Here is a 13,007-nt window from a genome sequence, read left to right on the forward strand (position 1 = left end):
CGGGTCTGTAAATAACAAGTAGGGGAATTGACTTGATAGATTTATTTCTTGTGGCTACTTATGTTAAGTTAGTATAAAGAACTTCAAACGTGTTAAACTTATGTCTAGGTTACTGTGTGGCACCTAATTTATCATCATGAATAACTGCGACACCTCCTCCCCTGCTTGTTAGGCGTGGCTGATGTATATAGCTATAACTGGGTGGACAAGCTTCATTTAATGCTACATACTTGTTTGGTTTAATTCATGTTTCTGTTAAGCATAGAACACCACTTCTGATCAGTAATAATTTCATTAACAATAAGTGTTTTAGATGCAAGAGATCTGATATTTAACAGATCACTATAATCTAATTTTATGCTAATAGGATTAGATTAGATTAGATTAGATTAGATTAGATTCAACTTTGTCACTGCACATGTGGGTACAAGGCAACGAAATACAGTTAGCATCTAACCAGAAGTGCATTTCACAGTGCAAATAATTAGCATATATAATAAGTATATAACAATAAATAATTTGCATATATAAACAATATACAAAAATATAAAAATAATTTGCATATATAACAGTATATAAACAGTATACAGAGGGAGGTAAATGCAATGAGTAAATGCAATGAGTGCAATGTTTGTAGTGGTGCAATAAAGAAGGTATTGTATACCATGATAATTAAATATGTAAACAGTATACAGAGGAGTTATGTACAATGAGTGCAATGATTTAGATGTGTGCAATGAGGAGGATATTGTATACTATGATAAATAATTTGTATATGTAAACTGTACACATATGTAAACTGTACACAGAAAGGGTTATATACAGAAAAAGGTTATATACACTGATAATAATGTGTTCAGTCAATGTGTGTGTGATCGGTGGAGGCAGAGTTCAGCAAAGAAACAGCTGTGGGGAAAAAGCTGTTCCTAAACCTGCTAGTCTTGGTCTGGAGGTTCCTGTAGCGCCTCCCAGAAGGCAGGAGGACAAAGAGCCTATTGGCAGGGTGATAAAAGTCCTTTATGATTTTGCGTGCTCTGGTGAGACAATGCTTCCTGTAAATGTCCTCGATTTTAGGAAGTGGAACTCCTACGATGCGTTGTGCGGTTTTCACCACCCTCTGCAGCGCTTTCCGGGCTGACAGTGCAGTTCACATACCAGACAGTGATACAGCCAGTCAGGATGCTCTCAATGGTGCAACGGTAGAAGTTCACCAGGATGTCTGAAGAGAGATGGTTCTTCCTCAGAGAGCTCAGGAAGAAGAGGCGCTGGTGAGCCTTCTTGACCAGACTGGAACTGTTGGTAGTCCAGGAGAGATCCTCGGAGATGTGGATACCCAGGAATTTGAAGCTAGTGACACGGTCCACCACCTCTCCATTGAGATGAATAGGTGTGTGTGTGTCACCTTTCTCCTTCCTGAAGTCCACTATGAGCTCCTTGGTCTTTGTAGTGTTGAGCAGCAGGTTGTTGCCAGCACACCACGCAGCTAGACGGTCCACCTCCTCTCTATAAGCTGACTCATCAGTGTCTTTGATGAGTCCAATCACCGTGGTGTCATCTGCAAACTTGATAATTGTGTTGGAACTATGTACAGGCTTGCAGTCATAGGTGAAGAGAGAGTAGAGGAAGGGACTCAGCACACAGCCTTGTGGTACTCCGGTGCCAAGGATGAGGGTGGAAGAGCATTGGCAATCTATCCGAACGTGCTGGGGCCTGTTGGTCAGAAAGTCTAGGAGCCAGTTGCATAGTGAGATTACTAAAACAAAGTTTCTGATTGTTTATACATTTTTGTTTAGCTCAAGGAACAGACACAGACTATGTTATGAATGTTGGCTGAAGACTCATTGCAGCTAGCAGACAGTAGGATTAACTTGCTTGTCTGCTCCCTGGCCTCTGGCTCTGAATTGTCACAGATTAACTAGACCTGTTCTGAGACTATGTTCTTTAATGAAAGAAATGAGAGCAGCACCTTCCTGAGTGGGATGGCCACTGTCCCACCCTAACAGGCCAGCCTTGCTCTTAAAAGAGCTCCAGTTATCTATGAAGCTCATATTGTTTTCAGAGTACCACCTGGACAGCCAGATCGCTACTTCACATAGGGATGAGGCCAGAGCATACTACAGCATGGATATCACCATTCACAAACTTATAGACCTCTACAATATAAAGAAGATGTACATCATTAGTTCCTACATGGAAAACTACCTTTGAGAGCTTATGCTTGCCTAAGAATACCTGCTATGTCCATTGTATATACCTGCTGCTGGAGCCCCTAATGGCCTAGGTAATTTCACATGTCTTAAGATAGAGTTTCCTATAACCAGAGCTCTTTCAGGTTTCTCAGCAGGTGCCAGACATTTGAAGCAGAACTTTGGCCTTGCGACTAAGCCACTAAGTCGTCACCCATTTGCCCCACTGTGAGGGCTTTAATGCCGGAGATAGGTGTTATTGATACACCTAAGGCATCCATTTCCCCTGGAGACACTAACTCAATATCGCTAACCCTCTCTAGATATGCACCTCTAAAGCTAAAATCTTCTTTCTTCGGATAGCTAACTAAAATACACTTAGCATAAGTAAAATTAATGCTACGATGTAGGAAAAATGACTGAACATCCTGCAGCTCACACACTGGAGTGGCTGAATGTTTAATGATATTTATTTAATGATTATGTACCCTTTGACTGAATATGAGCTGGAGATCCGAAGTGAGTTTCCTCCACTTGCTTTTTGAAGACAGAAAACAAAAAGCATCTCCCGAAAAAAATTAACTTGATAGTAAAGTAAAAAATGTAACAAATAAAAGCAGCACTGCAAAGTACTACAAATATGTATTTTGCTTTGCCATTATGGATAGGGAAGTGTAGACAGATGTGGAAATAAGCAGTAATTTAATCCTTTTAGCATAATGTTGCAACATAACAAAATAGGAAAAGAAGTAAAGGTGTCTGAATACTTTCTGAATGCACTATATATGAAGAGACTCACTTATGGACAATAGTATGGCATATACACTATATTGCCAAAAGTATTCGCTCACCTGCCTTGACTCGCATATGAACTTAAGTGACATCCCATTCCTAATCCATAGGGTTCAATATGACGTCGGTCCACCCTTTGCAGCTATAACAGCTTCAACTCTTCTGGGAAGGCTGTCCACAAGGTTTAGGAGTGTGTTTATGGGAATTTTTGACCATTCTTCCAGAAGCGCATTTGTGAGGTCACACACTGATGTTGGACGAGAAGGCCTGGCTCTCAGTCTCCGCTCTAATTCATCCCAAAGGTGTTCTATCGGGTTGAGGTCAGGACTCTGTGCAGGCCAGTCAAGTTCATCCACACCAGACTCTGTCATCCATGTCTTTATGGACCTTTATGTCTATATTGCTTTGTGCACTGGTGCACAGTCATGTTGGAAGAGGAAGGGGCCAGCTCCAAACTGTTCCCACAAAGTTGGGAGCATGGAATTGTCCAAAATGTCTTGGTATGCTGAAGCATTCAGAGTTCCTTTCACTGGAACTAAGGGGCCAAGCCCAACTCCTGAAAAACAACCCCACACCATAATCCCCCCTCCACCAAACTTTACACTTGGCACAATGCAGTCAGACAAGTACCGTTCTCCTGGCAACCGCCAAACACAGACTCGTCCATCAGATTGCCAGATGGAGAAGCGCGATTCGTCACTCCAGATTAGTCACTCCTGCTCCAGAGTCCAGTGGCGGCGTGCTTTACACCACTGCATCCGAAGCTTTGCATTGCACTTGGTGATGTATGGCTTGGATGCAGCTGCTCGGCCATGGAAACCCATTCCATGAAGCTCTCTGCACACTGTTCTTGAGCTAATCTGAAGGCCACATGAAGTTTGGAGGTCTGTAGCGATTGACTCTGCAGAAAGTTGGCGACCTCTTCGCACTATGCGCCTCAGCATTGGCTGACCCCGCTCCGTCAGTTTACGTGGCCTACCACTTCGTGGCTGAGTTGCTGTCATTCCCAAACACTTCCACGTTCTTATAATACAGCTGACAGTTGACTGTGGAATATTTAGGAGTGAGGAAATTTCACGACTGGATTTGTTGCACAGGTGGCATCCTATCACAGTTCCACACTGGAATTCACTGAGCTCCTGAGAGCGACCCATTCTTTCACAAATGTTTGTAAAAACAGTCTGCATGCCTAGGTGCTTGATTTTATACACCGGTGGCCATGGAAGTGATTGGAACACCTGATTCTGATTATTTGGATGGGTGAGCGAATACTTTTGGCAATATAGTGTATGTGCCATGACAATATATATGTACTATGTACTAATATGTACTATGTACTAATATGTACTAATATGTACTATGTACTAATATGTACTAATATGTACTATGCACATGTATCTTTGAGCAGTGGATGCTGATGCAATGAGTGATGCAAACAGGTTTGTTTCTATTACATTCTAAGCTATCAAGCATTTACATAACACCTTTTCCATGAAAATGACTGTCATGAGATGCAATACCAAGAAAAAATCAAATCCTACAAAAAAGTAAATATTTGCATTTCATTTTTTAAAGTTTTACTCTTGTTCATGTTAATGGTTTTCTAGCTTTGTTAAAATTGAGTTATGCTCAGCTAATATAGAACCTTCTGTACACTACTTTCTGAAGTCCTGAATTATGAATGCATCATATGCTTAGGTTTATTCCTAGACTGTCTGTAAATATGTTATGTTTTAACTTGTTTGGTGATGTAAATACAACTATAAGACAAAAATTACAGGACAGAATAAGGACAGAGGTAGTAACATTCACTAGCATTTAATAGCATACCTCTTTTGTGACTTTTCTTGCTGAAAGTTTAAATTACTGACAGCAAAAATTAAGGCACAGTAAATGGTATAATTTTCAGACCATTTTCTTAGTAGTTTTGTCAGTTCTGTTTTCTTTAAATAAAATAAGATGACTGGAAATTATATTGTCATTGATTCTTATGTGTAGCTATGCCTAAGTAGTCTTTTTTTGTAAACGTTTTTTGTATGACCAGTAGAGGGAGTCATTTTATTAAAAAATTGAACATGGCATCCAACATTGAATACAGCCCAGTATTGAAAGGGGAAAATCCTCAAGCACTTATTTTTGTTTACTATAATCAAATCTCTAGAAATAAATAAATAAATATTATTTTCATTTTTTAGGTGCACACACATTTTATTTGCTTTCAAACTCATGGTAAGAACAAAATACAACAGATTTTAGTGTCAGTAGGCATTAAAGTGCAACCGACAACAGAGCTTTTTTTGTCTTCAGTTTAATGGACTATGAATAAATCATAATAATTCAGCATTACCAGCAAAAATGCATTTGCATTGTTTTCCCCCTCTGGATGTGGTCAAAGCATAGCCTCTTCTAGCTGCCAAATTCAAAGAAATACAATCATTCCTATTAGTGTTCTCTCCAAATTCACACCTCAAAACATTTGGAATATCATTTTCACATTCATTTTTTAAACACAACCAGCTTAACAAAAATTCATCATGTTAATCAACATTGTATCACATAAAATATGTTTTCCCACAATAGTATTATTTGTACTACGAGAGCAAAATGACCCTCTACCTTCCTATTTATGTCTTTTTTTCTACAAAATTTATATCCAACTATGGACTGCAGTACAAACTGTAAATTAAGAAGTGCACCATAATATTGTAATGCATTATGCAAAAGCTTTCCAACTATCAATAATGGTAATTCTAATATTCAAACTCATGAATATTCAATTCAGTGTAGAATATGCAGAACCTTGTAGTAAATCCTGTAAACATTTAGCACAAATGTCACCTTTACTGAAACAAAGTGTGCTTTACCTCACCTCAAGTCCATACACAAAACTGTTTAACTGACATTTTTCTCACTTGCAGAAACATTTCTTGTGTAAAACGTCTTTTGATGTGATTTCCTGCCTTTCACGTAATTTCCCGTAGAAGGAACCACTACCTGTTGGTACTACTGAGACGAGGCAGAGAACCGCAACAAGCGGCAGAATGGAATCACTGTCTTGTTATCATGGGGCCATCAGCCGAGAGATGTGTGAGAGGCGCCTGGCTGAGGCTGGCAGGGATGGCAGCTACTTAATCCGAGACAGCGAAAGCATCCCTGGTGTTTACTGCCTCTGTGTGCTGTAAGTTCATTATAAACATGAGACTTTTTTACCTTGAATTTCCTTTAATGACACAATATTGGGACACTCAAGCTGATAGTTACATAAATTGTTTTTGAATTTTTTATAAATCTGATATTGGTTTTATTGATAAGCATATATGTGGCTGGCTGATTATATATCTAAAGTATGCTGATTTGAGTTTGATTTGACATTGCATTGACAGGTGCAATGGCTATGTCTACACTTACCGCTTACAGCAAAACAATGCAGGCTCCTGGGCAGCAGAGGTGAGCCATGTTTAAAATTATTATAGAAATCTGTCATGTGTATGATGACTTCCATGTTTGAATTCTCTTATTATATAAATTCCTTGTTTTCCAGAGAAATCATACATTTTTATTCATTTCAAAAGCATCAAATTAATCAGATGATTTTTAAAAGAAGGCCCATCAGTCCTCTGTTCTTCTTGTTTGCCAATCCAATCTAAGCATTTTATAAGGCTAATTAAATATTAGAAAAAGCTTTTGCAACCATGCCATTACATTTGAAAACAGTTGTACTGATTAAGGGAGCAAAAAAAGTGGCCTTCTTCAGGTTAATTTAGTATCTGGAGCAACAGGAGTTGTGGGTTTGTTTACAGTCTCAAAATGGCCAAAAAAAAATGAACTTAATTTCTTTTCATGGTAAGAACTTATCTTACTAGCCTGTGAACTACTCCCTTTATAGAAAAGTGCAAACTGGTTCTAAACAGAACAGAAAAAGGAGAGGGAGGCCCTGGTGCACAATAGAAAAACAAAGAAATTTCCAAGAAACATTTATGAAGTAGATAGTATTGTACTTTTAATTAAAAATGATGGCAACAATTAAAAATTTTCACTGGACTTAAATCATTTTACATTGTTCTAGGATGCATTTTTTTTGCCTCCCAGTAAATAATGGAGGAATATATTAACACTATATTACACCAATTTACACTTATAGTGTATTGTGTTTCTAGAAATTCAACTAGAAGTACAGCTTGAAATATACTGTAATTGACAAAACAAAGGAGCAACATATAAAGACAGGCATAAATAAATTAAGGTCTTCACTAAAACCTCACAGCTTACTTGAAGGGCTTAAAAGTATGCCATGTTTTTCAAAATTTGGGATCCAGTTGCCAACAAAAAGAAGGGCAGACATTCTTTTCATGAGTTAAATTTTTTTACTGTACAGATGCCATTGTAACATATGTATATATATATATATATATGTATATTGAGTATGCACTGAGTGCCAATAAAAGTAATTGACATTTGTAATCTTGCAGACAGCACCTGGTCAACAGAAACGCTTGTTCCGTAAAGTGAAGAATTTGATAAGTGCTTTTGAGAAACCCGACCAAGGCATTGCCATTCCCCTTCTCTACCCTGTGACTGTTCAGAATCATTACAACAGCCCAAATACATCCCATATAACCTTCTCAGGATAAGAAGCATGGAAGAAGAAACTGAAACTTATTGACACCCATTATGATTTTTCTTTATTATTATTATTATTATTATTATTATTATTATTATTATTATTATTATAGAATATTAATTTCTAAAAAATCCTGTTATACTCTTGATTCTAACAACTTCAATTCTAACAATTCATGCTCATATATGTATATATTTTATGTTGGATATTTGTTAAAAACAAACATAAACAAAAACAAGAAAGTAAATTTTAGGATCAGTGATTGTACAGTAGGTGATCATTATATTCATTTTATATGCAATCTTTAATATGTTCCTTCTATTTTGCTACTATAGTATGTGAAACCTAAAATTGTGCCTATAAATGCAAAAAAAAAAGCAAAATAAATACTAAATTTAAGCTGATATGAAACTGTCTGTGCATCTATGTTTTCTGAAAAAGTCTTTAAAATTCATCTGATTAGATGGTGTTTTTATAAATTAAATATTGACTATATGTACAAGAGTACATACAGACATATGATTTTGAGCACAATGGCTTTGCATCAATCTGCACAAACCAGACAAGCTCCACAGGAAGAGCACCTTGTTTCCTAGCAACGGCGCTCTCAGTTCTCTGCTGGTGTCAGTTCTCACGGGTGAAATTATCCTTATATTGCATGGAATGAAATGACCCATTTTCAGTTTTTTCTCATGCTCATGGATGTTCATGGCTTCTGGCCTTTACATATATCAGTGACTATAGAGCTGAGACACAGGAAAGCAATCTTGTTGAAGTAAAAGTAAAAGTAGTAAAAAAAAGTAGTAGTGAAGTAAAACTCACCTCAAATCTTCAGACGCAAAAGAAGTCTGGCTACATGAGAATGACCGAAGCCAGAGTCAATCAGGATTAAAAGAGTTAGTCTGATATTATTTATTATATTATATTATTTAGCTTTCTTCTTGCTGAACAGGTAAGATATTTAATTGTTCTCTAAATTGGTGGGAAACCAGTATATGACAAATGATAATCAGCCAGTTCATCCTCATTATTGAAACTTTGTATTTGTAACTCAGTTAAGTATTGTCAATATACCCGGTATATCCTGCTGTTAAAACAACTCGGGCCCTTCCAAGCATGAATTCCACAAGATCTATGAATGTGGGCTTTAATATATTAAGCCCAACACATTTCACAGATGTTCAATTGGACTAAAATCTGGGAAATTTGGAGGCCAAATAAATTCTTTGTCAAGTTCCTAATACCATACCTGAACATTTTTAAAAAGTATGTCATGGCACATTATCTTGCTGAAAATTGCCCTCAGCCACTAGAGAAATTGCCTGAAGGGATGTACTTGGTCTGCACAAAGTTTAGGTGGGTGGTACATCTCAAAGTATCATCCACATGAATGCCAGGACCAAGGTTTCCCAGTTGAGCATCACACTGCCTCTGCCACCTAGCCACCTTCCTATACTGCATCCGAGGTTTCGACAGTGGACGGGGTGAGCATAACCCTGTGACCCATCCGTGGCTATAGAGTCCAAAAAGCAATCAGTCTATATATTGCATATCAGAATTCTTTCTACCCTCAGTGTGATAAAATAGTAAAAAAAAAAATTTGAATTCTTTAGGTAAAAAAGGGAAAAATATAAAAATTACAATAATCTAGTATACATGTGTACACACCTAAACTAATACTTTGTTGAAGGACATTTTGATTTTACTACATTATTCAGAATTTTTGTGTAAGAGTCTATCAGCACAGCACATCTTGACTTGGCAATATTTTTTACTCTTTCTTGCAAAAAACATAAATCTATCAAGCTATAAGGATCTTATTCTCAAACAATTTTGTCTGCTTGTTGATTATGGCTTTTTTTATACTCCTCTCCTGATTAATACCTTCTAACAAATGAGATACCACACATGCTTTATAAGCTCTTCGCAGACAATGGCTTTAGCAGGCAGATCAAGTCAGATCAGAATCAAACCAACAAGATATGAAGAAAATCCTACACAGACAATTTATTTTATTTATGGTTATTCAGAGAAATTTAATTGCTAACAGCTATATGATTTTTGCGTTTAATTATGCAATTGAATGTGATTGGTTAATTCTGAAAACACACATCTCCAATTATTAAAGGATGTATTTTTTATTTTTCTCATTTCTCCCTAAAATTGTAATTTCACTTTGAGATTGAAAAAAGTTCTGAAATTAATTTTTCACATGTGGCAGCAACACAATGCATAAAATTATACTAAAGAAGCAACATGCTTCTTTAGTATAAGGAAATCTGCAGTCAGTGTATTCGGACCACATTAAAGTACTCTGTGATGTGCAGGTGGGCTGTCTCATACCCACATAAATGTGTCATTCATTTCCTCCTGCAGTGATTAAATTTTACTTTTTACTGCTTTAATTTTATATATTGAGTCAGGGGTGGGGGGTTGTGGGGGGCAGGCTGGGGGGCCGGGGGTATCATGATTACTCAGTCTGTGCTGTGTTCGGGGTGATTGAATTTAGGGGAAAAACTGTATGCACACATCAAAAGCCAGCTCAAATTCAATCTAATTTCATAGATCCCTTAGTGAGATATGCCATTCTGATATCAGTTGCAGCTACTTGTTGCAGATACATAGTATGAGTCTGTCTTTTGTGCTGTTGGGTATCTGAATTGGGTAAGTGTTCATAAAAACTTGTTTTTTGTGCATATTTCCAAGCCAGCAGAAGTAGTTGTAGACAAATAGGAGCAAATCATCTCCGGTAACTAGTTCAGGTAAAATCTATATCAAATAACTAAGTACCTAACCTATCTATAGTTAGATAGCTATAAGTCATGTTCTTACTGAGGAACTGCATATAATAGCTGAAAAACACCTCAGCTTTCAGTGGCATGACAATGTCCTTTATACATTGATCAAAAAAGTTGTACGCATCAATACACTTGTAATGCCTTAATTTCTTTTCAGTATAGATGGTCTGATTGTCTGATATATGTAGAGAACCAATGAAAACTTCACCAAACATGTTTATCAAAGTATGTCATGTCTTGATCAAAAAAAATTTCAGGGGACCTCAGAAAAGGAGATATCAGTGTTCACCACTGGTAACATTTACCATTTCTTAAGGGCTTGGCCTCCACCAGTCCACTGTGAGGCAGATTAAATATAAAAAAGGAGGAAATTCAGTAACAATTTAGTCTCCCAAGAGGTCAACTGGCAAAAGTCACTCCTAGAGTATTGGTTAAAAATATTATAGGAAGTCACAATGTAAATTTAAGGATGTACAGGCCACGCTTGCATTGAATGATGCCAATGTTTATGAGCCTAGCATAAGGCAAGCATTGAACAAGAACATTGTGCATGGGAAAATAGCAAGGAGGAAGCCACTACTCACAGTGCTGCCTGTCTGAAGTTTGCTTAATACCACACAGATAAGCCAGAGGTATATTGGAATATGTTCTGTGGACGGATAGAACTATTTGGTTTAAAAGAAAAGTGCTATATTTAGCAAAAACAAATATTGCATTCCATAAGAACTTCATTCCAATCATGAAGCATGGGCATGGCAGTATTATGGTTTGGGCTGCCTCAGGTCCATGACAACTTGCCATTAGTGATTAGACTTAATGAAAAATAATTAATTATATTTAATAAGTATAATTATAAACAATAACATAAAATAAAATAAAGTTTTGTGTCATTTGTTTCAATGGGTTCTCTTTATTTAATTTTCAAACTTACATAAAGATCTGATCAGATTTTAGATCAAACTTGCAGGCCATGTCACTGCTTAGCATCATTTAGGCACTGACAGGATGCCAAACCATAGTGATCCTCTTGAGTTACACCATTAAACAGTGCTAGTTTAACCGATGTTTTAGTGGAAATCCATAAAAATTAGCAGGTAATATTTTAGCTTATATAATTCTGATTTCCAAATAAAATTCTTGATATATTCTTTAGTCAGATTATAAAAATACTATCAGGTTGCTAGGCTGGACAGTTGAAGACTGGAAAAAAATACCAAGCATTTCCCCCCCATTCTTTAACTTTCTAGTTTGGGTGAGTCTGTGCCCAGGATACACCTTACATTCTTGTTTTTAGCTGAAGGGAGTGGAACTCAGTGTAGTCTTCTGCTGTAGCTGCCCATGCTCAAAGTTCATTTTTTTTGTATGCTGAGATACTTTTTTGTTTACCTTGGTTTTAAAAATGATTATTTGAGCTGCTATCTTTATCTAGAGCTCAAACCAGTTTTGAAATTTCCTTTGGAACTCTCTTATAAACAAAGCATTTGTTTGTGGTGTGTACAGTGTGTGTACATACACATATTGTGCATTTTGAGCTTGACATTCTTGGGCTAAAGGCTACTTTTATGTTTCTTTCCTCTATATTTTAATGACAGTAATATGTGGTGAGGACAAGTTATGCTAAGCCTTTTTTTAATCTGTATCTTAATTTGCTGCTCTTTTTAGTTAGCATTCTACTGTTTGCCAGCTAATGGCTAATGTGTTTTGTTCTACACTTTATGCATTTTAAACTTTGTAATAGCAGGCAAATTATCAATTGATTGATGTAATTGACATTTATCCATCCAATTTTTAATTATGAAACTTGCCACTGTAGTGGAAATTTTAACAAGTAACATAGATAAACAAGTAACCCTTTAGGAACTCTGCTGTGTGTGTGTGTGTGTGTGGAGAGGAAGATATTAATCAGGTGGCTGTCAGTACCAGGAGCGACTTTACTCGTGGAATGCAAGAACATCGTATATCTTGTCTTTCTATATGCTATAGCTCCTTTTATGGAAGTAAGATGTACCATTCTACAAGCGTTTCGTGCTGTTGGTCACGTATACATTTAGTTTAGGATGCACCTAAAAGTTCTATATAAGGGGGACCCGTGAAAGCAGGCCTTGCCTCTCCGCTGTGTAATCTCATTGCACTGTGTTTGAGATGCCTTTTGCCGCAGCAAAATAAAAATTCCTTTCTACTCACCCTTGTGATTTCCACTGTGATTTCCAGGGCAGATATGTTCATAACAAAATTCTAGTCATGTTAAAAGCAGTTTCTTTGTAAAGCATCTACATTTTCACTGTATATGTACAATATCTGTTTCATGGCAATTTTTTTTTAAACACACCTAATCTGAAGCCTTATTCAGTAGGGATTTCTTTGTGACATGTTCATTTGTTACCTAATACTTTCATATCATATTTCATTTACAAGGCCTCTTTTGCACATAATGTAAACTCTATTATGGTGAGGTGTTCTATGTAATGTAACAATTGAAATACTAAAAGGATAATACAGTATGTCTTTGTTTATCTTTACAGCTTCACAAATATGAGGATGCATTAAGAGATATCACTATATCTTGGAGAAAAAAAGAGATTATCTTCACATAGAAATAGCTAAGCTAAA

At 36.7% G+C, this 13,007-nt stretch overlaps 1 protein-coding gene across 1 annotated transcript; it reads left to right on the top strand.

The window, feature by feature from the left end:
• The first annotated feature begins 5,974 nt into the window (after positions 1 to 5,974).
• On the top strand, positions 5,975 to 7,976 carry sh2d1ab (SH2 domain containing 1A duplicate b). The gene is made up of 3 exons (XM_058396445.1): positions 5,975 to 6,156; positions 6,362 to 6,425; positions 7,448 to 7,976. The coding sequence occupies exons 1-3, from the start codon at positions 6,020 to 6,022 to the stop codon at positions 7,607 to 7,609; spliced, it is 363 nt and encodes a 120-aa protein (XP_058252428.1). The 5' UTR covers positions 5,975 to 6,019; the 3' UTR covers positions 7,610 to 7,976.
• The last annotated feature ends 5,031 nt before the right edge of the window (positions 7,977 to 13,007 follow it).

This window comes from Hemibagrus wyckioides, linkage group LG08, assembly GCF_019097595.1.
Source record: "Hemibagrus wyckioides isolate EC202008001 linkage group LG08, SWU_Hwy_1.0, whole genome shotgun sequence".
Lineage (NCBI taxonomy): Eukaryota > Metazoa > Chordata > Actinopteri > Siluriformes > Bagridae > Hemibagrus > Hemibagrus wyckioides.

Bases quoted from the DNA above. Each gene is read 5' to 3' on its own strand.
- sh2d1ab (XM_058396445.1), top strand. From the start codon at position 6,020: ATGGAATCACTGTCTTGTTATCATGGGGCCATCAGCCGAGAGATGTGT. The intron at 6,157-6,361 runs GTAAGTTCATTA...TTGCATTGACAG, and splicing joins GTTTACTGCCTCTGTGTGCT to GTGCAATGGCTATGTCTACA. The intron at 6,426-7,447 runs GTGAGCCATGTT...GTAATCTTGCAG, and splicing joins CAGGCTCCTGGGCAGCAGAG to ACAGCACCTGGTCAACAGAA.